Source organism: Heptranchias perlo, chromosome 40 (assembly GCF_035084215.1).
Source record: "Heptranchias perlo isolate sHepPer1 chromosome 40, sHepPer1.hap1, whole genome shotgun sequence".
Taxonomy (NCBI): domain Eukaryota; kingdom Metazoa; phylum Chordata; class Chondrichthyes; order Hexanchiformes; family Hexanchidae; genus Heptranchias; species Heptranchias perlo.
Genome location: NC_090364.1, coordinates 721,423 through 749,301, shown reverse-complemented (window position 1 = coordinate 749,301; position 27,879 = coordinate 721,423). Strand labels below are relative to the sequence as shown.

The following is a 27,879-nucleotide window of genomic DNA, read 5'->3' as shown; positions in this document are numbered from 1 at the left end:
ACCCGTCAACCATTACCCTTTACTTCCTGTCACTGATGATGGTAAGAATATGAGAGTTGAAATTCAGCTCAGTGTTGAACATGATTCCAAAGCTTTGCATAGTTTTGTTCAGCCTGAGCAACTAGCCAAGGTGGGGACGGAGTCAGTGGCAACGGAATGGAATTTATGGCTGGCGCTGAAAATCATGGCTTCCATCTTGCCAGCGTTCAGCTGAAGGAAGCGGTGACTCAATCAGGACTTAACAAGGAGACAGGTGGACTGGTTGCAAGATCAATACAATTGAGAACAGATAGAGCTGAGTGTCACACTTTTGGAAGCTGGCTTCATGCTTGTGAATGACAACAACTTGCATTGATATAGTGTGCTTAATGTATTGAAACAACCCAAGGCATTTCACAAATAGGCTTAAGGAAATGGACATTGAGGCATGAAGGGAGAGAATTACAAGAGGTGACTAAAATCTTAGACAAAGAGAGCAGTGAAGAGGCAGAGGCATTTAGGGAGGAAACTCCAAAGAGTAAGGCAGAGGTGGCTAAGGTTCTGCCACTAAAGGTAGGGTGGAGGGAGGGGAGTCTACAGTGGTTATGCTATACAATGTACTTGGGACTGAGTTCAATTCTGGCCACATACTACAAAAAGGAGGCACATGAATTGGAGAGGGTGCAGATATGAACAACAGGAATGATTCCAAGTGTAAAGGGGCTGAGCCACGAGGTAAGGTTAGAGAAGCACAAGCTCTACAACCTAAAGAAAAAGGTGAAAGGGGCACTTCATCAAGCCATATCAAATAATAAATGGTATAGATTTATAAGGTAAAGCTAGGATACTACTTGAAAGTAAGCCAGGCTAATAGGAATTTAAATGAGTGGAAAAATAAATTTAAAACAGAAATTAGAAATGCAGTTGGGTGTCAGGGTGGCAAGAGTTGGGGTACTAGAGAGGGGCTTTGATGGGAGAGTTGGGGTACTAGAGAGGGGCTTTGATGGGAGAGTTGGGGTACTAGAGAGGGGCTTTGATTGGATGAATGGCCTTTCTGACCCCTGACCTGATTCTCGTGTTACAATGCACCTTGATCCCAGCTGGACCAATCTCCACTAAAACAAACAGAAGTGACAGGTTCTGACACTGAGACTATTTAATCTGTTCCTGTACACTGAATGTCCATGATATTGGGTTAAGTTGCAGATGGGAGCGATGATACACATTAAAATAGATAGAGTTTCAGAAGTGCTGACACCAGAACTGCTCGGACCAGAAGCACTGAGACTAGGATTTCTGGGGTCGGAAGCACTGGGATCAGGAGTCCTGGGAGCGCTGGCATGAGGAGCTCCCAGTTCCATAAACTAACTGTAAATATTCAAGAGGTGGATGAAAAGTTTAAACCCTCCACTGAGGCGTGTTTGAATATTTACAGCAGCCAGTACTATTGCTCAATGACACTTGTGTACAATATTTGATGAGGTTTCATTTTGGAAGGGCCTAAGGGACTGCCACAAACATGTAAGAAAGATTTTAGGTGCAGGTCATGTTGCTGATGCCCATCTATTGGGGTGGATCTGGGGACATTATTTAATCTGACATAAAACATTTTTAACAGCAAATTCATATAATGAGACACCATATCTAATTTTAGAATCTATTCAGCCCATTTATTTGACCATAGTTTTGTGTTTTTATTTCCAGGCGTGGCTGTCATGCGGTTTAACCCGTTGTGCATGATCGGAATCCTTGTCGGAATCCTTGGAGTTTTCACAGGTGAGAAACCACCTGACCAAATGGCCCAGTGAGACCCTTTGTGTGGAGCAGCAGAAGGATGGGAGGGAGGTCAAATCTAGAGAGGCTTTTCTTCAATCCCAGGACATCTGGTCACTCCAATCTGCCTGCTACAGTGGGGCAAATTTATCAGTTTACCTCCCAGCCGTTTTAACACAGACAAATCACTGCAGATAGGAGGTAAACTGACATGACTCTCACAAACCATTCAGAAGCAGAGACCGGCGGTCCCGTGAATTCCCTCTCTCTGCCACCGAGATCACATTGTAATGATATGAGGAGTGGGGACTGAGCAGTAACCCAGTGTATGAGGAGTGAGGAGAGGGTAATGCGCAGTAACCCAGTGTGTGAGGAGTGAGCAGTAATCCAGTGTGTGAGGAGTGAGCAGTAACCCAGTGTAAGAGGAGTGGGTAATGAGCAGTAACCCAGTGTAAGAGGAGTGGGTAATGAGCAGTAACCCAGTGTAAGAGGAGTGGGTAATGAGCAGTAACCCAGTGTAAGAGGAGTGGGTAATGAGCAGTAACCCAGTGTAAGAGGAGTGGGTAATGAGCAGTAACCCAGTGTAAGAGGAGTGGGTAATGAGCAGTAACCCAGTGTAAGAGGAGTGGGTAATGAGCAGTAACCCAGTGTAAGAGGAGTGGGTAATGAGCAGTAACCCAGTGTAAGAGGAGTGGGTAATGAGCAGTAACCCAGTGTAAGAGGAGTGGGTAATGAGCAGTAACCCAGTGTAAGAGGAGTGGGTAATGAGCAGTAACCCAGTGTAAGAGGAGTGGGTAATGAGCAGTAACCCAGTGTAAGAGGAGTGGGTAATGAGCAGTAACCCAGTGTAAGAGGAGTGGGTAATGAGCAGTAACCCAGTGTAAGAGGAGTGGGTAATGAGCAGTAACCCAGTGTAAGAGGAGTGGGTAATGAACATGTTGAACTAATTGACATGGTCACTGGCAATGACTGTTCTCACTTTCTGTAACATTACAGCTGACACCATTTCCATTAGTCTCCATTATGTCTCTGGTCCAGTATCACTGACTAATGTGTACAGGAAGGTTCTCTAAAGATTCATTTACCAGCATAGATGCATTTAAGGAGAAGCTAGATAAACACATGAGGTAGAAACGAATAGAAGAATATGCTGATAGGGTTAGATGAAGTAGGGAGAGAGGAGGCTCGTGTGGAGCATAAACAGCGACATGGGCCGAATGGCCTGTTTCTGTGCTGTACATTCTATGTAATTCTCTAAGGTTTATTTGCTTTTATCTAGAGGCCCAGCTGCCTTCAGTGATGACACAAAATTACTGTGCTGGTTTGCAAAATTCACACGTGAGTATTTGTTTATTAATTTAACACTTTTTGGTGGAAAGATAAATCTTAGCCAATTAAGAGGCAACTTGAAATCTGGAATGAAATTGACCAGAATCCTTTTCCACAGGACTCTGGCTCACAGCATTCCTGGAGCCCAAGGTCCTTGGGGTAAAAGATCGATGTTATAGTACACCGAGTAAAGCCACAGTGGAAGAGCGGAGCAGCTTTCCATCATTTGAAGGCACATTTCGGTTTAAAATGCAATATCATTGAAAAATAAAGTCTTTCTGATCATAGGTCTCCTTCCTGACATTTTCCTTATGCAGAGAGAGAGAGAGATATCCCTGTCCTTCCTATCTGTAGGCATTGGGCTTAGTGCCACAGTGCCAGGCCCCGACCAGTACATCTTCCACACAGACATTCCTTGTGTGTCAGCCCAAGGACTGCCAGTCACATATTCAACCAAGGGATCCATCAATCAGCCTGATCCTGTCCAGTAGGATTCACTGGATAAAGATAGGAAGAAAGGACCAGGGGGAGTGAGATTAATTGCACCATCCCTCCCCTGCCGTCCCACTGAGGTTAATTGCACCATCCCTCCTGCCGCCCCACTGAGGACAGCTAACTCGCTATAGACCAGTGATGAAATCTGGGATTTTCTGATCGGCATGATGCAGTAACCTGGGGAATTGAGGAGTTTGAATGTTAAAACCTAGTCATAATCCAATTCCTAAAGTGAACTTAATAGTGGGACCACCTATTTAATGGAGGGTTTGCTGGTGGGCTTGCCTCTTTATTGGGGGTCCTGATGAAGGAGTATTTAATCATTTCCCACAGGCGCTGACTCTCGCTGGGGTACAAGTCCCACAGGCGCTGACTCTCGCTGGGGTACAAGTCCCACAGGCGCTGACTCTCGCTGGGGTACAAGTCCCACAGGCGCTGACTCTCGCTGGGGTACAAGTCCCACAGGCGCTCTGGTACCTTACACAAGTGTCCATTCTTCATGCGTGAGCCTAGATGATGAGTTTTGTCAACATAGTCCACCATGGAATGCATCGCCAGCACATGATCTAGCCTTCACCCATACCGTGCACTTTCCTGCAAGCATCACTGGGTAGTGAGCAGGAGCAGGAACCCTGGCTGCCTTTTCCCTTCCTTACCCAGGGTCCCTGACGCCAAGTATAGGGTCTGTACCCTTGCCTTGGCTACAATCGGCAGAACATCAGTCTGTTCCTGTAGTTCAGGTGAATGTTAAAGATTCCATGGCCCTATTCAAATACCAGTGAGTTCCCTAGTGTCCTGGGACCAACATTCCTCCCTCAAACAAAACCACCAAAAACAGATTAACTGGTCATTCACTTTATTGCTGTCGGTGAGATCTTGCTGTGTGCAAAATGGCCACCACCTATGCTTACATAACACTTACAATCAGTTACGTTGGAGTGCAGTATGTGTTGTGCTAGATGGGATGTCTCTGAGCAGTGCTAAATAATTGTAAGGTTTTCTTTCCCTTCCCTTCCCTCTCCCCTAATTCTGAATGTTTCTGTCCCCAGCTCCTGCTGTGTGAGGCATGGAATCGTGATCAGAAGCGAGCACTGAAGGAATCTGGCAGGCGGAAGTTACCTTATATTCTGAAACGGCAGCTGAATTTCAGCAACAAATGGCCTTACATCCTATGGCGCCTCCTTGGGCTCCCGCTCTCGCTCCACTGACGCCTGCTGCAGTTCCATGAATGGTGAAGCCTCCTACTGTGTAAAATCACCCGCAAAGCAAAACATTAAATAAAATCACTTCATGGATGTAAATGAGTCATGTTGGAGCAGAGACAGTATTCTCTGTAACACTGAGAAGACAATCTGTGCACCGATGAAGAACTGGTTAATGGTTAAAATGTTTTAATCATTAACCGCCGTGATACGGTGTGGGTCCTCGTGTCCCATTAACAGCCGTGGTATATCAATCAGATCAAGTTTGCACCCTACTCATATAGTACAGAGCAAGGTGGGCACAGGTTCCATCCCTGGTCTATGTTGAGCTAGCTGACTCCAGCGAGGGAAGTAGTTATGGTGCCAGTTAGATTCAGTAGCCTTGGAATCAGCCAGTGATTCCTGCTCCTGGCCGCTATCCAGTGATTCCTACCTGTACCATCAGGTACTGCTCTGAATCAGGCACTCCAGCGGAGGGAAGGTGAAAGAAGATGAGGGACTCCCACACGGTACTTACTTACCTGGGAACAAAGAACTTAATACAAGTCAAACTTTTAAACATCTTAGATTCTGGTTTCTATTAGCTAATGCCATCAGAACCACAGAAAGCTACTTGAATGGTGCACTATTGCTGTAAGGAATTGACATGAAGGGCCAGCACTGGCCCTCCTGTCTGGTTAGGGAACAGGAATGGCACTGACCCCTGTCTGGTTAGGGATCAGGATGGCACTGACCCCCCCCCCCCCCCCCAAGTCTGGTTGTGAGCTACGTACTTTAAATGACAGTTTTACATTGTTGTGGTCTTGTCTCTTTAACAAAAAAAAATTCAAAAATTAAGAAAGCCGACCGTGTCCGACGGTACGAGCCCAGACAAAAGCTCTACCAGCCCAATTCCCAGTGCCTACCTGTCACCAGGACATCTGTGCCTCTGTGTAGGAGTCCTGAGGGATGATAAGACATGTAAACCAAGGTTTCATTCTCTTCCAAAAACACTGTCTCCTTTGAAACAAAGTTTCCCAAACTCTGCAAGGGAGATTTCCCAGCGACCTTTCTAATTCATGGAGAGAAAGAGAAATGACGAGTGCCAGTCTTTAGAGATCAGCCTTATTCACTCTGCTCACTAGTAAAATAGCATAACTGATGATCACCACTGCACATGCACACAGCTGGCATGATTGCTTGGTTTTTACATTTTTCTCCATAGTTCTCTCCTCCTCTGCTGAAGGCACGTGTGTGATAGTGAGTATTGGCAGGCTTGCTGACTAAGGAGGGGCATCACAACCAAGCCTGATCACCAAGCATCCACACTTTCTAGCAGGGTTGGTTGGTTAGTAATCAGGAGCAGGTGCCCCGGCTGATTTTTTGCCCTCCCTAGCCCTGGGGCACGGATGTCTAGTTCAGTACCCCATCATCATCCTGCCTAACAGCAAAGACTAGAGATCACACCAAGAATCAGAACATTCTTTACAACCAGTACTGAATGCAGGGTCACTCACTTCCAAATCTCCACGGCAGTGCTGTGAGACAACGCAATCGACAGTGGCCTCTCTCCGTGCATCTGATATCAAAGTACGTCCTCATGTTGAAGTTATCAGATTTAAAACAAGTTATCCACAGCCCGAGTGATCCAGCATGCACCAACACTGTAATCCACACTTGTACTCTCACACCTGGAATTTCAGCGGAGTTCCCCAAAGTTACAGGGGGAGATTGGGGAACACAGACATTCAACCTGTCAGTCTGCACGTGCTTCAATAATGAAGGGCACAGAAAGTTGAACAGAACAGCTTTGAGAATTCAATGCTGGTAATTTCAGGACAATATCCTGGTCCCATTTTAACCAGTCTGCCCTCTCTCACGAAAGTAAGAATGTGTTTATCGTGTGCACAGCCCATCCAGTCTCCCACCAAACTGATTTCTGGATGAGTTCAATCCTCCCATAAACACCTCCTCCCCCCCCCCCCCCACACCCCAAGTTCACAAATTTGAGATAGGCTCAGTTTGCTGAGCTCTCATTGTCTGGCTTCTTATTGGAAGGGAAATGAAATGAGACACAGAGATCCTGACTCCAGAATGATTAAACCCTGTTCAACAGCATCGACACGTGGGAACTAAAGAGGTGATTCTGGTGATTCTGGAGGGAGTCACACCTTAAGGGAGCACAGGTCAGAGACAAGGCCACAACATCACAGCCCAGATTCTCTGACCTGCGTTACCTTTGAGCGAGGCTTGGTGTTGGGAGTGCAGGATCACAGAATCATCCCTTGTAAGTACATGGCACTGCTGCATGGGTCATACAGCGGGTTCAGCTCTTGTACACAGTTTATAATGTTAGAAAACTTAAGGGGAACAGGAGACTACAACAGATTTACTGGAAGTAAGCAGTTTGATGCAGTTAAATTTGTTTTAAATAGGTTTTAATTTAACATTTTCCCAAAGCCATTTGCGTTGTGAAGTGTGTGATAGAGAGTATGGCCGAGACTGGTTGTCCTTCATGGTGCATTCTGGGAATGATGACCTCACTGTGGCTACCTTATAATAGATAATAAAAAACTCAAGTAAGATGGGTTCATTTCAATAATACTTAAAAATATCCAACATTATACGGAGAGTTCTACAGCAGCGATACAGATCAACTAGTCACAAAACCACTCTTTAAAAAGGGCATAAGGCCAATCTAAGAAACGGCGAGAGAGACGAGAGCCAGCCGGCGAGCGCGCGCGCGCGGGAGACGGAGACGAGAGCGAGCGCGCGCGGGAGACGGAGACGAGAGCGAGCGCGCGCGGGAGACGGAGACGAGAGCGAGCGCGCGCGGGAGACGGAGACGAGAGCGAGCGAGCGCGCGGGAGACGGAGACGAGAGCGAGCGCGCGCGCGGGAGACGGAGACGAGAGCGAGCGCGCGCGCGGGAGACGGAGACGAGAGCGAGCGCGCGCGCGGGAGACGGAGACGAGAGCGAGCGCGCGCGCGGGAGACGGAGACGAGAGCGAGCGCGCGGGAGACGGAGACGAGAGCGAGCGCGCGGGAGACGGAGACGAGAGCGCGAGCGAGCGCGCGGGAGACGGAGACGAGAGCGCGAGCGAGCGCGCGGGAGACGGAGACGAGAGCGCGAGCGAGCGCGCGGGAGACGGAGACGAGAGCGCGAGCGAGCGCGCGGGAGACGGAGACGAGAGCGCGAGCGAGCGCGCGGGAGACGGAGACGAGAGCGCGAGCGAGCGCGCGGGAGACGGAGACGAGAGCGCGAGCGAGCGCGCGGGAGACGGAGACGAGAGCGCGAGCGAGCGCGCGGGAGACGGAGACGAGAGCGCGAGCGAGCGCGCGGGAGACGGAGACGAGAGCGCGAGCGAGCGCGCGGGAGACGGAGACGAGAGCGCGAGCGAGCGCGCGGGAGACGGAGACGAGAGCGCGAGCGAGCGCGCGGGAGACGGAGACGAGAGCGCGAGCGAGCGCGCGGGAGACGGAGACGAGAGCGCGAGCGAGCGCGCGGGAGACGGAGACGAGAGCGCGAGCGAGCGCGCGCGGGAGACGGAGACGAGAGCGAGCGAGCGCGGGAGACGGAGACGAGAGCGAGCGAGCGCGCGAGACGGAGACGAGAGCGAGCGAGCGCGCGAGACGGAGACGAGAGCGAGCGCGCGCGGGAGACGGAGACGAGAGCGAGCGCGCGGGAGACGGAGACGAGAGCGAGCGCGCGGGAGACGGAGACGAGAGCGCGAGCGAGCGCGCGGGAGACGGAGACGAGAGCGCGAGCGAGCGCGCGGGAGACGGAGACGAGAGCGCGAGCGAGCGCGCGGGAGACGGAGACGAGAGCGCGAGCGAGCGCGCGGGAGACGGAGACGAGAGCGCGAGCGAGCGCGCGGGAGACGGAGACGAGAGCGCGAGCGAGCGCGCGGGAGACGGAGACGAGAGCGCGAGCGAGCGCGCGGGAGACGGAGACGAGAGCGCGAGCGAGCGCGCGGGAGACGGAGACGAGAGCGCGAGCGAGCGCGCGGGAGACGGAGACGAGAGAGAGCGCGAGCGAGCGCGCGGGAGAGGGAGACGAGAGAGAGCGAGCACGAGAGATGGAGATGAGAGAGAGAGCGCGAGAGATGGAGACGAGAGAGCACGAGAAAGAGACTGGATAAAGAACGAGAGAGAGGGAGAGATGGATAAAGAGTGAGAGAGAGATGGATAAAGAGTGAGAGGAGAGGAAAGAGAGATGAAGAGAGACAGAGTGATAGATACAGAGACAGATGCACACTCTCTCTGGTTGGGCACTTTTAAAACAATATAAATACCTTATTGTGGAGCAGGGGAATGGACATGGTTCCCTCTAAGTACTGGCTGGATCATGCAGCTTCCTAAACACTGTAGCTGAACCTCTAGAATACCCAGGAAAGATATTTCCCATAAATAGAACCTGAAAAATGAACAGAACGTCTCCTGATTCACAGCTTGTGTGAATGAAGTAAAAGTTTGGGTGTGAGTGGAAGCAGTGTCTCAGCCCCACTGCAGCCTCTCTCCCTGGCTCAAATCAGCTCTCCAGCTGGGCAACTGTGGAAACCATCAATGGTCATCACTGCGATACCCATGGCCATGCATTATCCAGCCACTGGTAAGGGAAAGTACGAGGCCAGGGAGGAGAAATAAATTTATGCACATACACCTGCTTCTCTAACCTGCCCAGAGTACTCAAAGGGCTAAGGGCATTCTGCAAACATTACAATAATCATCACTGTATCATAACAATGCAGTGAGAAATAATATATATAAAAATATATATCGAAGCAATGATCAACTGTCCACTTTAGGCAGGTAGGCGGTGCTGGTTCTAGATGGACGAAGCTGATGCAGGTTGGAAGGATCACTTTCAGTCGATTTATTTACCGTTCCCACACCAAGGTTCCCTTTGAGAACATTTTCTAAACATCATGTGACCACACCAACTTGCTAGTGTGGATAAGTCAAAGCACACAAGTTTTAACCATTACAGAAGGGAGAATGTCTGCTTAATCTTCCACTCTGATAGGCTCAGGTATCCTCTCTTCCGATTTTATCTCCAAGTTTGTTTAAGTAGTTGATATCATTTCTATCAGCAATGAAGAAAAAGAGAACATTGATCAACAACAAATGCCATATGACCTGACCCTAAGGGGTAACACACGTACACAGCTCCTGGCTCCTCCTTTGACCCATTTAAATTATGGTTATGATTTGGTTAAAGCCAAACATGTTGTCATTTTCACTCAGCATTAGACAGCCTTAGTGAGAACCTTCAAATTGCCGCTATCATTGCCACTAGATTTTTTTTTTGTATCGTACAAAAATCTGGCCTCAATGAGACCTGGTTGGGTTTCCAGTGGGTGAAACTTCAGAATGGTGCATGGGAAAAGAAAGCACCAACAGCCGATCTCAAACCCTCCTCGTATGTACGTGTTTGAGTGTAAGGCTTCGGCCTAGTCCTTCACTAGTCTATAGATGTGGTGTTGAGCTCCATGTTCACTGGTCGAGACCTCGAAGACGTATGCAACACACAAGAGTAGTTCCTGTGTGTCTCTGTTGGTTACCACCTGGAAAAGATCAAAGAATGTCAGGGTAATCATTCAAATGGAAGCTGAACAGGAGATAGTGAGGCACAGACAGGGAATGTTGCAGGATACTGGGCTGTGGAGTGAGAGCAGGAGACAGTGAGGCACAGACAAGGAGTGTTGCAGGATACTGGGCTGTGGAGTGAGAGCAGGAGACAGTGAGGCACAGACAGGGAATGTTGCAGGATACTGGGCTGTGGAGTGAGAGCAGGAGACAGTGAGGCATAGACAAGGAGTGTTGCAGGATACTGGGCTGTGGAGTGAGAGCAGGAGACAGTGAGGCACAGACAGGGAATGTTGCAGGATACTGGGCTGTGGAGTGAGAGCAGGAGACAGTGAGGCACAGACAGGGAATGTTGCAGGATACTGGGCTGTGGAGTGAGAGCAGGAGACAGTGAGGCACAGACAGGGAATGTTGCAGGATACTGGGCTGTGGAGTGAGAGCAGGAGACAGTGAGGCATAGACAGGGAATGTTGCAGGATACTGGGCTGTGGAGTGAGAGCAGGAGACAGTGAGGCACAGGTGGTGAGGGAAAGAGAAATGGGGTTGCACAGCACAGATCTATAAAAATAGAATTGCAAGTGGAAAAAGTAGGAAAAAGGCTCAGCAGGAATCCAGATTTATACATGTTATAGGCATGAATAGTGCAACAATGAGGTGGTAGTGAATTGGTTAGTGAAAGTGCTGTGTGCAGTTTTGGGCATCCCATTATGTAAAGGATATTGGAGACATGGAAAAGATGCAGTACAGATTCACTGGGACGATACCAGGGACGAGAAGTTATGGTTATGATGAGACACTTGAAGAACTAGGGCTGTACATACTTGAGCAGAGAAGGTTAAGGGAAGATCTAAGTATTCAGAGTTTGGAAAGCAAACTGAAATGTTGGCCCAGGGTTTGCTGTAGTCGGTCAATGAATGGTGCTCGCCGTGAGTTAGAGATTAAACAGGCAAGGGCAAGTCTATGAGATCTTGCACTGGAAGTTGCTGTAAGTGTGAGAAGGAAACGGCATGGTGCCCTCTACAGGGCATCTGGGATCTTTGTGAACAGGGCAAGCAATTATGTATCTCTTTAACCAGATTAAAGGATTGTTAAATAAATAGTGCAAGGTCTGATCAAGGAAGTGTAAGTTAGAATAGTGAATTCATCATCAAATCAGGTACAGAAAGAGGAATAAAGAGAAGGAAAGAAAGATTGGATTAAGAGAGGGAGAAAAAAGTAATAGTAAAAAAACATTTTAATTTTTAGTTTTTAAAAAAAAATCTCCAACAATTAAAACCTGAAGCAATGAGACTCCACACTTGTAATAATTAATTTTCAGTGCCAGAGAGGTTGACTGGCAGTAATTAACACTTACCACGCCATTAAAAAGGATACTTAGACTGAAATGGACAAGCTCTAACTTCCTTTGGCGAGTTTAGTTCGTATCTACCACACAAATACAGGAACTTCACGCTATTTAATGCATTTCAATGGTGAGTCAGACAGTGAGATGCCGTTTTTGCGCAGCTAATGGCGGAGCAGCGCATCTCGGACAGCAACTTCCGGATTTTCGCGTTTAACCGCGCATCTGCCCTTGCCTGAAGTTGCGGTGCGATTTGCGCATAAATAACGGTGAGTGCCATTAGCCTCACTGTTATTTTGACAGCAAATTCTGGGCTGTTATTTCTACTGGTTGATGAATTTGTAACAAGGGACTAATAATAAAAAACATTACAAATTCACACAACGGACTATTAAATTATGGCAAAATCAAAAGCAAAATACTGCGGATGCTGGAAATTTGAAATAAAAACAGAAATTGCTGGAAAAGCTCAGCAAGTGAAGCAGCATCTGTGGAGAAACAAACAGAGTTAACGTTTGTTTCTCTTTAACATCTTACAGTTCTGACGAAAGGTCTTCGACCCGAAACGTTAACTCTGTTCCCTTCTCCAAAGATGCTGCCTCACTTGCTGAGTTTTTCCAGCATTTTCTATTTTTATATTATATTTGCCATAATTTAAGTGGCTATTGAAGCTAATTTACTCACAATGTTCAAGACAGTTGAATAATCACTTGAAATAGAAAAAAATATTAAAAGGTTATGGGGAAAGAGCAGGAAAATGGGACTTGAGCAGATGTCTCCAGTGAGATGCTGGCAGTGGCACAGACATAATGGACTAAATGCCCCCCATCTCTGCTTAAATTTTTATAACTGACAACAACCATACCTGCAGAATGGTGAAATTCTCCAGGACACTATTCATCATGTATTTCTCCGGGAGTTGCTTGAGTTTATGGATAAAGTTAATCAGATACTCGCACATCGGAGAACGATGGATTCGGTACAGAAAGCGACCATTCTCAAACCGGGCATATTCTGTCTGCAAAAGGAAAATAAAAGCACTTTTCGACAAGAACCTGGAGCATTGAGGAGGAATGGAACTGAGGAGATGGAAACAAACTGGCACGTACTGTCCCGACCAACAGCAGCAGCGTGGTAGAAACGAGAGGAGAAAATCTCTAGACCCAAAAGGGTAAAGTCGGTTAAAAGTATCAGGAGCACTTTCAGTATGAAATCCTTCACCATCCGTAGGACATGGAGAACAACACATGTAAACACCTCTGGGAGATAGCACTGATTTTACAATTTGATTTTCCTCCTACAGAGCCACAGCATATTAGGGGCCCGATATTAGGAGGGAGATGGGTTGGCAGAGGGGGTAACGCGCCCAGTGAAATCGGTGGGTTCCCCATGCGATCATAAGTAAATTGAAGCCACTTACCTTGGCTTCTGGGTTTTGCGCTGGAAAGCTGCGCAGCGGGTGGACTGTGCACCCGCATCATAGGCTGTCAGCTGGAGGAGCCCTATTTAAAGGGGCAGTCCTCCACTGACTGATACTGCAGAAAATAGGCAAAATTACAGGATGCTCCTAGGTTTAATGATGCCTCACTCCAGGTCTTACTGGATGGGGTGAGGAGGAGGAGGAGGAAGAGGAAGAGGAGGGAGATCTTCCACCCAGCAGACGGGAGGAAGCGGCCTGCCTCTGCCACCACGAAGGCCTGGCTTGAGGTGGCAGAGGAGGTCACCTGCACCACCAACATATCGTCCACCTGCATACAGTGCAGGAGGCGCTTCAATGACCTAACCAGGTCAGCTGAAGTGAGTACTCTTACTCATTCCCCTACACTCCGTCTGCCACATCACCGCTCCCACCCCACATCTCCTTCTGCACTGCCAACACTACCGTATCACATCACTCCTCACACCCACTGAACCCTCATCCTCATCTTACCTGCACTTCCTCACCTCCCCAGTACTCATCCCACCACTACCACTCAACCTAATCCTCATACAATCTCATGGCTCTGTCTCATATTCACCCTCTCATACATCTCTTTCATGGTCAGCCTCACCCAACCTGCCACTACCTGTGCCGCAGCCACAGGGCATGCATCACGTATGTGTAGTAGGAAGCGTAAGGCAAACGTGTCTGAGCATGAAGGGGATGCACAAGGGTGTTTGAGGGTTTGTCATGATTTTTACTTATATTTGATTTCTGATCAACTCACATCACATATTATATTATCACCACTACTGCCACGTCTTGGCCATTCTTGACTGGCTTGTGCAATAAGGCCCTTTCATGAGATTCTCCATGATGCCACCCATTGGGTCACCCTACAGTGGGTGTATGTGTAGTTGCATGACGACCTTGTGCAGATGCCTGTGTGCAGCACTGTGTTGTGTAGCTCCACATGGCGGAGGTGGACGGCGTGCCTGGTGAGGCTGGTGAGGCTGGTGATGTTGCTCGTCCTCCAATGGAGTGATGAACGCATCTATGGAACTACCGCCACTCTCCTGACGGTGTGAGTGTGAGGGGGTCCGCAAATTAGGTAAATGTGTTTGGACAGCAGAGTTTAGGGTATGATGTAATAATTTTGAGTGTGGAGACAACAGTGTGGCAGGCAAAACTTTGTCTGAGGTGACAGAGTGCCCTGCTGCAATGAATGAGGTTTTCCCCCCAACTGTCAAGGAATCCTCTGCATCTCCCAATGGCTGCTGACTGAAACACGTCTGCAACAAGGAGTGTTTCCCACAGCATGGGAAACACGTTGAGGAGAGTCCAAAATCACATCCCTACTAAAATCTCTTCCCAGTGAGGTCTGTCAACGACCTCAAGTACCTCCCTAACTATCTAAACTGTCATCCCGCCGGCTTTAATTGCCAGTGGGAGTCCCGCATGCGGGGGCTGCGCGCGCAGCTATCCGCGTCATTGGGGAACCCGGAAGTGGACGGGTTAGAGCCGGGCTCCGGACCCGCTCCGGGAACCCCAATTTTAGGAACCCCCCACCACGAACACACCTGCTCGGCCATCCTAAAATTGACCCCTAGGTCTCCACCTGCACCTGGTGCTGCCTTCTGTGACGCAGGTTATGGGGTAGGTTAGAGGTACTCACAGAGGGTTTATAGGGTAGATACGAACATACGAGTTAAGAGCAGGAGTAGGCCATTCGGCCCCTCGAGCCTGCTCAACCATTTGATAAGATCATGGTTGATCTGATTGTGACCTCAACCCTACTTTCCCGTCTACCTACTATAACCTTTGACTCCCTTGTTAATCAGGAATCTATCTAACTCAGCCTTAAAAATATTCAATGACCCTTCCTCCACCGCTCTCTGGGGAAGGGAGTTCCACAGACTAATGACCCTCTGAGGAAAAGAAATTCTCCTCATCTCCGTCTTAAGTGGGAGACCCCTTATTTTTAAACTGTGGCCCCTAGTTTTAATCTCTCCCACAATTAGGGGCATGTGTCAGGCAAGGACAGTGCAGAACACTGGCACATCTACCAGAAATCTGCCAAATCTAAGAAAATGTGGACTTACTTCAACCTTTTCCACGACTTGTTTTCCAAAGGAGCAGACCTTGGAGGAGCAGGTGATGGTCATGTTCTCAGTGCTTTCATACTGGCTGGTAACTCCATAGAACATGCCTGCTTCATCCTGGATATTAATACTAAGGTCAGCCTACAAGAGAAAGAACAAAGTATTAGAGTCTGGTCAGTTTCATAGAATCATAGATATAGCACAAAAGGAGACCATTCGGCCCATCACGCCTGTGCTGGCTCTTTGAAAGGGTTATCTAATTACTCCCACTCCCCTGCTCTTTCCCCATAGCCCAGCAAATTTTCCCCCTTCAAATGACTTTTGGAAGTTAATATTGAATCTGCTTCCACCACCCTTTCAGGAAGTGCTTTCCAGATCGCAAAAACTCGCTGCATAAAAATTTTTTTGCTCATGTCGCTTCTGGTTCTTTTGCCAATGACCTTAAATCTGTGTCCTCTGGTTACTGACCCTTCTGCCACTGGAAACAGTTTCTCCTTATTTACTCTATCAAAATCCTTCATGATTTTGAACACCTCTACCAAATCTCCTCTTAACTTTCTCTGCTCTAAGGAAAACAGCCCCAGTTTCTCTAGTCTCTCCACGTAACTAAAGTCTTTCATCCCTGGTACCATTCTAGTAAATCTCCTCTGCATCCTCTCTAAAGCCTTGACATCCTTCCTAAAGTGTGGTGTCCAGAATTGGTCACAATACTCCAGCTGGGGCCTAACCAGGGTTTTATAAAGGTTTAACATAACTTCCTTGCTTTTGTACTTTACGCCTCTATTAATAAAGCCAAGGATCCCATATGCCTTTTTAATAGCCTTCTCAACTTGTCCTGCCCCCTTCAAAGACTTGTGTATATACACCCCCAGGTCTCTCTGTTCCTGCACCCCCTTTAAAATTGTACCATTTAGTTTATATTGCCTCTCCTCATTCTTCCTATCAAAATGAATCACTTCACACTTCTCTGAGTTAAATTTCATCTGTCATGTGTCCACCCATTTCACCAGTCCGTCTATGTCCTTCTACTCTCTGCTTTCTGTCCCTTAGCCAATTTCGTATCCACGCAGCCACTGGCCCATTAATCCCATGGGTTTCAATTTTGCTAACCAGTCTACTATGTGGTACTTTAGTCGCTTTTTGAAAGTCCATATACACAACATCGACTGCACTATCCTTATCAACCCTTTCCGTTACTTCATTAAAAGGAAAACTAAACACATTCCTCCTATGTTCTCTGGAATGTTTCTCAGTCATTTCTTATCCCTCTGGCCACAGCACTTTGAGCAAGGGTTGTCATACCAATTTCTCATGCTGCTAAGTATGGGTAAATGGTGAAATTGTAAACTCAGAATGCCTCTGTAAAGTTCAGCTCTTATGAAGTTATTTTTATTACGCAAATCACACTGATGCCACATGAGAGGAAGGCCTCAGCCTTGCATACAGGAAACAAAGGTCCTCATGATAATTTTTACTGACCCAGAATTTAACAAGGAAAAAGGTGTTTGGTGTCCCTTTCTCAAACAGCTCCTTCAGGCCCCCTTTCTTCTCTGGAAATTTATCATAGATTTGGCGAATGTCAACCGACTCGAGTAGAGCATCGCTGTAGGATGGACTTGATTGACCGATGTGGACAAAAAGGTGTTTATTGTACTGCAAAGGAAGATCAGAAAAATGCAAATATTTAGAACACTCAAAAAGATAAATTTCAATTAGAAACTGAGTAGAAAACTGCTTAGGTCTGCCAATGATTCTAGACCAGGTCAAAGGCTAAGGGGAGACCATGTACTTCCCCACAGAGAGAGGGCAGAATCCAGAAGATTACTCTTGGAATACCCCAAAATCCCCAATCCAATATCAGCCAATCCAAGAGCAGCACTGATAGATTCTAAAAGCAGGCTACCTGCTGCTTGGCTGGGAATGGTGCACAGCACAGGATGGGGAGGGTGATAGAGGAGGAAAAGAAATCAGGAGACTTGTAACCTGGGGTTGGAACATTAGGAATGATTACACTTCTATTACAAGCTATTCAGATGTAAGTATCACATGCATGCCCAGATATGAGCACGCCGCACACATGAAAAATACATCACTACACCTATCAAGTATGGGTGTTGCCATGATTACTGTCTCAATACTAATTCTCCCCACCCCCCCAAAACTCAGTGACCCCAATTTTCAACAGTAAATCCAACCACAAATCCACAGCTGCACTGAGCTGAGTGAGGGGTGACTGATACAACATTATCAAATGGAGCAGAGAGATCAATGATAAACTCTGCAGGCAATAGGCAGCGCTGGAGTAGAGAAAAGAGGGCAATTGGTGCCTTAATAATCAAAGTGTAGCAACAAATGATATAAACACATCATCACTGCATCATTAATGTCCTTACACATTCCCAAAACCCTTTGTATAGGCCAGACTGTAAATCTTCTCTAACCTGCAGGTTGCAAAATGACTAACACCGAGGCACTTACGGTTTCTGGATCCCTTTGCTGTTCCATGAAAGCCGAGAATTCTACAAGCCTGATTTTTGGAGTTCCAATGCAGCGGCCCTGCCAGGCTGGACTGGAGGTGGCTGGGGAAAGGCCCACAGAGGCACTGTCATAACCTGGGAGGGAGAATCACAGCTTCAAATGTATTCATTCATGTCACAGGTGACCTACTATATGCAGTCACTAGCATGAAGTGTTCTATCGTCAGCACCTGGTATTATACACTGCTTTAGCAATTCATCCATCATTTTCTAGTAGCCAGCCAGCCTGGCTTTGTTAGTCAGGGGCTACCACCTGACTGTAAAACTTTGATCTGGATGAGGGAAATTAAGATGATGCACTGTGCACCAAATTGGTAAGAGAATCTCCTGGTGTAGAATTAAGCCATGCACACCAGCAAAGTTCCTGATCCCCCAGTCTGTGCTGAGTTAGTTGATCTCAGCCAATTGCAGTAAAGATGCTACAGCTGGCCTTAGTTAATCAGCCAAACATCTAGGAAAAGTTTGTGCTCAACAGCATCACCACACAATGCCAGCACCAACCCAACACTGCACAACAGCAAATCGATTCTACTTACCTGAGATTGGAGCATGGCTTACACTTGGCTGAAGAGCAAATGGCTGTTGAATGAAAGGTTTCACACTGCAAGATAAAGATATATGTTCATTAAAAAAACAAAATGACACTATCAGTGACCCTCATCCCAGCACAGCTTCCTGTGAAAACATCAAGAGGTTTGGGAGTCATTCATTCCCCTCACATGTGGACTCCATTCCATGGACAACAGGTCACCATCAAATAAGAGTTTTACAACTTTCTTCGATGTAACTTTTAGCTGGGACTTCAAAACCCTGCTGCTAATGTTCCTCCTACAGTCAGCCAGCAGAAGGCACGAGCTACCTGAGGGTATGACTCTCCCTTCGGGATGAGATTCTGGTCAGTGTCTCCCCACTCAGCACAACTTACATCAGAAACTAAGTGGAAAGAAGATCAAATATATGTCTGTTCCATGTCATGCCACTGTGTACCATTGCTTTGAGCCTCAGCAATTAGATGTAAAAACTGTGCTAGTGTATTTACTTAAATCTGCAGATAATGCAATTCACTACAATAAGTAACCTGATGAGAGGCTGAGCCAGACAGACCAGGAAGGTCCCGAGCTCCATCCTTGGTCTGGGTTTATTTAGCTGAACTCAGTTGGTACAGAATTTGTGTTGCTCATACAGACCTCAGTGCCCTGGATTAGGATAGGGAAAAGTCAAGCCGGGTTCCTGCTCCTGATCATTACCCAGCGACTCCTGCTGGAAAACGCACGCGTAGATGTTGGGTGAGGACAAAACTGGACTTGGATGTGATACCCTCCACTTTCAAATAACCTGCCCAAGTTCGCTGTAGAAGCTGACTAGGTAAGGTACCAGAAACCCAGTGAGAGTCAGCATCATCAGGAGAGAAGGGGACCCGTACCCCAGTGAGAGTCAGCATCATCAGGAGAGAAGGGGACCCGTACCCCAGTGAGAGTCAGCACCTTTAGGGGAAGAGGGGACCTGTACCCCAGTGAGAGTCAGCACCTTCAAAATATGATTAGGCAGAATCAAGATGGTTTTATGAAAGGGAAATCATGTTTGACAAATTTATTAGAGTTTTTTGAGGATGTAACTAGCAGGGTAGATAAAGGGGAACCAGTGGATGTAGAATATTTGGATTTTCAAAAGGCATTCGATAAGGTGCCACTTAAAAGGTTGTTACACATGGTAAGGGCTCATGGGATTGGGCGTAATATATTAGCATGGATAGAGGATTGGTTAAAGGACAGAAAACAGAGAGTAGGGATAAACGGGTCATTTTCAGGTTGGCAGGCTGTAACTAGTGGGGTGCCGCAAGGATCGGTGCTTGGGCCTCAGCTATTTACAATTTATATTAACGACTCAGATGAAGGGACCGAGTGTAATGTATCCAAGTTTGCTGATGATACAAAACTAGGTGGGAAAATAAGCTGTGAGGAGGACACAAAGGGCCCTATGTTAGCAGGGCTGCGGGTTCTCGGCGGGGGGGGCTATCGGGCGCGTGGGTAACGCGCCTGGTGAAATTAGTCAGTTTCCCGCGCGATTGTAGGATCCAATCCACTAATTGGATCCACTTACCTTCTCCTCCGGGTTCCCCACTGCTGATCTGCGCGTCGGGCGGGCTGCGCATGCGCAGTAAGCTCTGTCAGCTGGAGGAGCTCTATTTAAAGGGGCAGTCCTCCACTGACAGATGCTGCAACAAATAGCAAAAATTACAGCATGGAGCAGCCCAGGGGGAAGGCTGCTCCCAGGTTTAATGATGCCTCACTCCAGGTATCAATACATGGGGTGAGGAGGAGGGGGAGGACAGAGATCTTCCTCCCGGCGGGCGGGAGGAAGCGGCCTGCCTCTGCCACCAGGAAGGCCTGGCTCGAGGTGGCAGAGGAGGTCACCAGCGCAACCAACATATCGCCCACCTGCATACAGTGCAGGAGGCGCTCCAATTACCTCAGTAGGTCAGCCAAAGTGAGTACATGGAGTTCTTCCCCTACACTCCGTCTGCCACATCACTGCCCCCACCCCACATCTCCTTCAGCACTGCCAACACAACTCTGTCACATCACCCCTCATACCCACTCAAACCTCATCCTCATCTTACCTGCACTTACTCACCTCGCCAGTACTCATCCCACCACTACCACTCAACCCAATCCTCATACAATCTCATGGCTCTCTCTCATACTCACCCTCTCGTGCATCTCTTTCACGGCCAGCCTCACTCAACCTGCCACTACCTGTGCTGCAGCCACAGGGCATGCATCACATATGTGCAGTAGCCATGATGTGGAGATGCTGGTGATGGACTGGGGTTGACAATTGTAAACAATTTTACAACACCAAGTTATAGTCCAGCAATTTTATTTTAAATTCACAAGCTTTCGGAGGTTACCTCCTTCCTCAACACATTTTCCACATCGTTCACCTGAGGAAGGAGGTAACCTCCGAAAGCTTGTGAATTTAAAATAAAATTGCTGGACTATAACTTGGTGTTGTAAAATTGTTTACAATATGTGCAGTAGGCAGCGTAAGGCAAACGTGTCGTGAGCATGAAGGGGATGCACAAGGGTGTTTGAGGGTTTGTCATGGTTGTTACTTATATTGAATTTCTGACGAACTCACATTACATCTTATATTGACACCACTACTGCCATGTCTTCGCGAATCCTGTCTGATTTGTGCAATAATGCCCTCTCCTGAGGATCACCATGAGGACCCACAACTGATGCCACCCATTGTGTCACTGCAGAGTGGGTGTAGGTGTATTTGCAGGGCTCTTTTGCGCAGACGGCTGAGAGACGTCGGTGATGTCCCCGGTTGCACCCTGGAAGGATGCGGAGGAGAAGTGCGGGAGGGCAGTGGTGACTTTGACAGCGACAGATAAGAAGATGGTGCTCGGGCCAGCCAGGAGCAGCTCGGCATGAAAGAGGCTGCAGATGTCCACGACTACATGTCGAGTGACTCTGAGCCTTCGTGTGCACTGCTGCTCAGAGAGGTCCAGGAAGCTGAGCCTCGGTCTGTGGACCCTGTGGCGAGGGTAGTGCCCTCTGCGACGCATCTCTCTCTGCGGTAGCCCTCCCTCCTGCTGTACAGGTGGATGTGTCACAGCACTGTGTTGTGGAGCTCCACGTGTCAGAGGTGGACGGCGTGGATGGCGAGGCTGGTGAGGCTGGTGATGCTGTTCGCCCTCCGAGGAGGTCATGACTGCAGCTACGGTAGCCCCCATCCGCAAGATGTACATCTGAGGGGGTCCGCAAGGTAGGTACATGTCTCTGGACCCCGGGGTAAGTGTGCAAGTTGGTGACTTTGACTGTCAGGAGGAGGGTGGTGGAGGCCAAACTTTGTCCCAAGTGACAGAGTGGCCTCCTGCAATGGGTGAGGGTCTCCCCCCACCCACCTGTCAAATGGACCTTTGCAGCTGCCACAGGCTGACAGCTGCAACAGGTCCATTTGACCTGGGAGTGTTTCCCCCAGTGTGGGAAACAGTCCCAGTTTGCTCTAAAATCCCACATAATCCTTTAATCAGGTCAGTTAATGACCTGAAATACCTAAATAAATACCTTCAAGTGGAACCCCGCTGGCTTTAATTGCCTGCGGGATTCCCACCAGCGGGGGCTGCGCGCGCACGCCGGCGCGTCAGCGGGGAACCCGGAAGCGCACGGGTTCCGGTCCTGCTCCGGGATTCCCCGATTTTCGGAGCCCCCCCCCCCCGCCAGGAACGCACCCGATAGCGGGTGCTAAAATGACGCCCAAAGGGTCTGCAAAGGGATATAGACAGATTAAGTGAGTGGGCAAGAAGGTGGCTGATAGAGTATAATGTGGGGAAATGTGAGGTTATTCACTTCGGTAGGAAGAATAGAAAAAACAGAATACTTTTTAAATGGTGAGAAACTATTAAATGTTGGTGTTCAGAGAGACTTGGGTGTTCTCGTACAAGAAACACAAAAAGTTAGTATGCAGGTACAGCAGGCAATTAGGAAGGCAAATGGCATGTTGGCCTTTATTGCAAGTGGGTTGGAGTGCAAGAGTAAGAAAGTCTTACTATAGTTGTACAGGGCATTGGTGAGACCACACCTGGAATACTGTGCACAGTTTTGGTCCCCTTATCTAAGGAAGGATATACTTGCCATGGAGGCGGTGCAACAAAGGTTCACTGGATTAATTCCTGGGATGAGAAGGTTGTCCTATGAAGAGAAGTTGAGTAGAATGGGCCTATACTCTCTGGAGTTTAGAAGAGTGAGAGGTGATCTCATTGAAACATATAAGATTATGAGGGGGCTTGTCAGGGTAGATGCTGAGAGATTGTTTCCCCTGGTTGGAGAGTCTAGAACCAGGGTGCATAGTCTCAGGATAAGGGGTCGGCCATTCAAGACTGAGATGAGGAAGAATTTCTTCACAGAGGTTTGTGAATCTTTGGAATTCTCTGCCCCAGAGGGCATTGAGTATACTCAAAGCTGAGACCGATAGATTTTTGGACTCTAGGGGAATCAAGGGATGTGGGGATCGGGCAGGAAAGTGGAGTTGAGGTTGAAGATCAGCCATGATCCGATTGAATGGTGGAGCAGGCTCGAGGGACATATGGCCTACTCCTGCTCCTATTTCTTATGTTCTTATGTTCAGGGAAGGAGGGGAGAAAAGGAGTGAGGATAACATTACAACTATTTCAAGCATAATAGAGAACACACCCAGCAAAGAGTAAACTAGGGGAAATTCACACCCAACAAAGAGTAAACTAGGGGAAATTCCTGCAGTAAAAAGAACCAGTGCAGTGAGTGAATTTCAGACTGTATCCCAGTGTCAGGGTTTAGGTAACAAACCTAAACTGTATGAGCTTTGAACTGCAGTTTATAAAGTAATTTGAATATCCAGTTGCAGTGTGCAATGCTGAATGCAGCCCTCCCAACAATCTCTGCTCTCCTCTGGAACTGCACCTACTCTTGGGAGGAGCCTGCTTCCCCCGAAGTTACAGCACCCGGCCAAAACTGAAAGAACTCGGTAGTCTGTGGAAAGAAAACAAACAGGTAAGGATATAAATAGGAGGAAAATGTTGCTATGCAAATGTATTTCTTCTCAATATCAACTCTATCCCACTATAGGATCTTTTTCTGGTTTGAAAGCAGAATGAACTACCATGCCAGCAAGTCTGGTAGTAAGTGGAAGCGGAACAAACAGTCTGGGCAGATTTCCATCTTTACCGCCTGGTGTCTGGGCAGAGTGCAGACAGGAAGACCTGGTGAGGAGAATCACATGTCCCTTACAGACCACCCCCCACCTCGGATTTCCCATCAGTTACTGGTGTGTGAGCCTCTCCGCCAGATCTCCCTTTCTCTGCTCCGCCCAGATGATGCTCAACACCCAAGAGCTAAAGATCTACCCCACTGTGTCTTGTGCCCATGAACTGAAAGGCAATTAACAAAGAAAAATTGTTGGTTACGGCCTTGATAAAGACTAATTGTGATAAAATTGTTCAACTCAATGCAGGGGGAACAGAAAGACTGAACTCCCACTCAGAACAGGGTTTAGTCACGTGAAAGAAACCAAGATGTGTCGGCACAGCCGATACTTACTGTTGAAGAATAAATCAGTGATGGATTTAAGGAGACACATCCCCTTATTAACCCAGTCCTGCTGGCAGCTTCAACCCAACTCTCACTGGCAGTTCAAACACCCAACAAAACACCATAGGTTCATTCATTTGAGTATGGGAGCTGCTTACAGCTGACTAGTTACCACTCTTAATATGGAGAAGCAGGACAGGTATGAACGGTGAGGTTATAAAAGTGTCAGATTTTTGAAGATATGAATGAAATAAATGAAATATAAGCACAAGATAAATTAACTTAAAGTTGGCAAGTCAGCCACAGCCTCACTCAGCATCTACCCACTGACTGAACAATTGAGACTGAAAATGGTTATGTGACAAAATATTGATATGAATCCATACACTTTCAGTCAGTGGCATGCTGCATTAGTGAACCAACCTATAGCATCCCTAAGGCACCTGAGTGGAAGGTGTTTAAAAATTTGACTAAAGTAACCCTAGCACACACAGGTTATATAAAGCCAAGTGTTATAGTCGGCCTAATCATAGCACCGTTACAAGTTGTGCAGCGCAGGAAGCTCCAACATCATAGTGACATCCGTCTCATTTTCTGGCCCTATAGCTGACTGGACATCGGTGTTAAAGAGCAACCATGGGAAGTAAGCGTTAGGCTGGGCTTTAAGATCAGATGATCTTCAAAGGGCCAGTCAGTGATTTTCACTTACCGTTTGGGGCATTAAATGAGATTATGTAACAACTTGTTTAGTAAAGCAGGGCTGCTCTGTTTTGGGGCGGGGGGGGGGGGGTGGGGGAAGTGATTTTGCTACTGACAGAAACCCCCTACTTTCAGTGAGTGTCGAATCTGAGAGGGTAAATAAAGAAAGACTTGCATTTCTATAGCCTTTCACAAGCTCAGGATGTCCCAAAGCGCTTCACAGTCAATGAAGTGCAGTCACTGTTGTAATGTAGGAAAATGCAACAGCCAATTTGCACACAGCAAGGTCCTACAAACAGCGATGAGATAAATAACCAGATAATCTGTTTTAGTGATGATGGTTGAGGGATATATATTGGCCAGGGCCCCAGGGAGAACTCCCCTGCTCTTCAGAACTGCAGTGGAATGTCAGCCTAGGTTATACGCTCAAACCTCTGGAGTGGGGCTTGAACCCATGACCATCTGACTCAGAGACGAGAGGGCTACCACTGAGCCAAGGCAGACTAGTAGTCACCTGGTGTCCTGCCAGCACTGGCCCAAGACATTTCAATTAGTAGTATCCAGCAACACACCCAATTTACACTGAAGTGAATGGGGGATCAGTTCCAATTACGCCTCTATACCCTTCTTTCCTAATATTATCAGCAATCACAGCTGTAAAAAGTCTGATGGGGCATTGGTCACATCATAAGGATATTTTTCAGGGGCTGACGCTTGCTGTAATTATTGAAGTCCTTCATTCCAGGATTTTTGAGAGCCTTCAGTGGGAGATGCAGGAGGCAGTGAAGGAAAAACATTCCTGATACATCTCCATTCTGGAACATGCCTCCGCTCGAACTGGTGCTGGCTACAGTCAGCATGCTCCTAATGTACAGTGCCGAGGCACAGGGAGGGAGACAGTTCCTGTAGCAGTCTGCACTGTCCTGCACAAGGATGAAATGTACTGGGATCATTTGTTTGCACATTGTAAAGTGCACTAATTTACCAACAAAATCTATTATAAATTTAATCACAAAAACAGCAGCTCCCTTATGCACAAATGGGACAGGAAGCTATGTGTCAGCGGCAGCTCCCACAGTTCCTCACTTTATCTCACCCTGTCCCCAACAGAAATATCATTACCTACCCCTGATGTCACGGGAAAAGAGCGAGACATATTTGGCATTCCCAGTTTGTTTTGAATTGTAGTCGCTGATACGATCTGCGCTGACGACATGGCTGCCATACTGGCCAGGGCTTTGTCCTTTGCTGACTGATCCTAAAGGACAAGAGAAGAGGGTGTGTGAGACAGAGCAACAAACTATTACAGGGGAAACTTGTCATCAGGATTCAATAACTGCCCATTAAACCCCAGCAGTGAAACCACTCTTCTCATCGAATCACTCGCTGCTCGCCCTGTAAGGGTCTCCAGCATGATGGACGCAAGGGGTTCCATAGTTTTGAGGTTCTGGGAAAGACTGAGTTACATTAGGAGATCCACTTTGGATCAAAAAAGGATAGAACAGGGTACTTTCTAAATGGTAAAAAGTTAAAAACAGTGGATGTCCAAAGGGACTTAGGGGTTCAGGTACATAGATCATTGAAGTGTCATGAACAGGTGCAAAAAATAATCAATAAGGCTAATAGAATGCTGGCCTTTATATCTACAGGACTGGAGTACAAGGGGGCAGAAGTTAGCTGCAGATATACAAAACCCTGGTTAGACCGCACCTGGAGTACTGTGAGCAGTTCTGGGCACCGCACCTTCGGAAGGACATATTGGCCTTGGAGGGAGTGCAGCGTAGGTTTACTAGAATGATACCCGGACTTCAAGGGTTAAGCTACGAGGAGAGATTACACAAATTAGGGTTGTATTCTCTGGAGTTTTGAAGGTTAAGGGGTGATCTGATGGAAGTTTATAAGATATTAAGGGGAACAGATAGGGTGGATAGAGAGAAAATATTTCCGCTGATTGGAGATTCTAGGAGTAGGGGGCACAGTCTAAAAATTAGAGCCAGACCTTTCAGGAGCGAGATTAGAAAACATTTCTACACTCAAAGGGTTGTAGAAGTTTGGAACTCTCTTCCGCAAACAGCAATTGATACTAGCTCAACTGCTAAATTTAAATCAGAGATAGATAGCTTTTTGGTAATCAAAGGTATTAAGGGATATGGGTCAAAGGCAGGTATATGGAGTTAGATCACAGATCAGCCATGATCTTATCAAATGGCGGAGCAGGCACGAGGGGCTGAATGGCCTACTCCTGTTCCTATGTTCCTATGTGCAGTGGAATTAATTTTGGTTTCAAAGTGAGGATGTAGGGAGGAGGAACAACAGATAGGATGGGGTATTTGGAGCTTGGGAGGAAAGAGAGTAAAGTTCAGAGTAGCTAGGACCATAGAAGTATTGATAGAGGAAGGACACAATGGTGAGAACAAGAATGAGCAGGATAGATGTTACAGAGCATGACCATAACACCGAGAATGACAGTGCAATATGGAGTGAGAGAAAGGAAGAGTGAGAGAGAACGAGAGCAAGACAGCGGGGAAAGAAAAAGAAAAGGAGAGAGAAAAAGAGAGAAAGAAAAAAAAAGGGGAGAAAGAGCAAAAAGAGAAAGAAAGAATTAGCATGCACAGAGAGAAGGAATGTGCAGTGACAGCAGAGAGAGAGTGAGCGAAAGAGCTTACATGCAGAGAGCACAAATGAGTGCATGCAGATCGATCAAGAGCAGGCGCAATGTGAGAGAAGAGAGGATGCAGCAAGAGAGAGAGCACATACACATGTGCAGAGAGAACGCAAGGGCAAGATTATTAAATGTGTTGCCCATTCACAGTGTATCTCCATTCTAAAGTACATGTTTACAATTCTACTTATTCCATTAACACATTTACAACATCAGTACACCGGGTAACGGGAGGAATTTTTAGCCCAGAATGGTAGCTGCTCCAGTGATAATATTCTCAGGACTGGCAACTGAAGATCTCAGGTGCTGGCCTGACACACGGACTGCAACGCTGTTTAACCAGGGATCTTAGCAGGGGGTAGAAAATGTCCTGGGAATCTGCATCATCGATACAAAATACTCGGTATAGCAATGTGAAACTGCTGGGAACTACCCATGGGAACCTATATATTAATTAAAACATGTTTGTTGAGGACTCTGCTACAAGAGCATACCAGGGTGACCCTGGAGCGTGTTCACGTGATCAATCATGGGCAGTGGAGTATTGGTAATGTAATGAACAAGGGGGGGTGGAGTAATGCAATGAAAGGAATCAAGTTACCACTGGAGTTTGATTTGTTGGAGAAACACTGACAGTCACCATCGGAATCCCTTTAAAACAGTTGATATGGAACGAGTCAAACACCTGTTCCTTT

The 27,879-nt window shown here is 47.4% G+C and overlaps 1 protein-coding gene across 2 annotated transcripts in view; it reads right to left on the bottom strand.

Moving 5' to 3' along the window:
* Positions 1-7,178: 7,178 nt before the first annotated feature.
* The window catches only part of LOC137305444 (transcriptional enhancer factor TEF-1-like), a 77,265-nt gene continuing 56,564 nt past the window's right edge, over positions 7,179-27,879 (bottom strand). For both annotated transcript variants that reach the window (XM_067974264.1, XM_067974265.1), the window contains 9 exons: positions 25,649-25,780; positions 23,201-23,265; positions 18,283-18,347; positions 17,688-17,821; positions 16,689-16,862; positions 15,210-15,350; positions 12,553-12,705; positions 9,052-10,323; positions 7,179-7,310 (listed from right to left, as the gene is read on the bottom strand). In XM_067974264.1, coding sequence (XP_067830365.1) covers positions 10,210-10,323; positions 12,553-12,705; positions 15,210-15,350; positions 16,689-16,862; positions 17,688-17,821; positions 18,283-18,347; positions 23,201-23,265; positions 25,649-25,780 — 978 coding nt within the window. In that variant the 3' untranslated portion in view covers positions 7,179-7,310; positions 9,052-10,209. The remainder of the gene's footprint in view (positions 7,311-9,051; positions 10,324-12,552; positions 12,706-15,209; positions 15,351-16,688; positions 16,863-17,687; positions 17,822-18,282; positions 18,348-23,200; positions 23,266-25,648; positions 25,781-27,879) is intronic.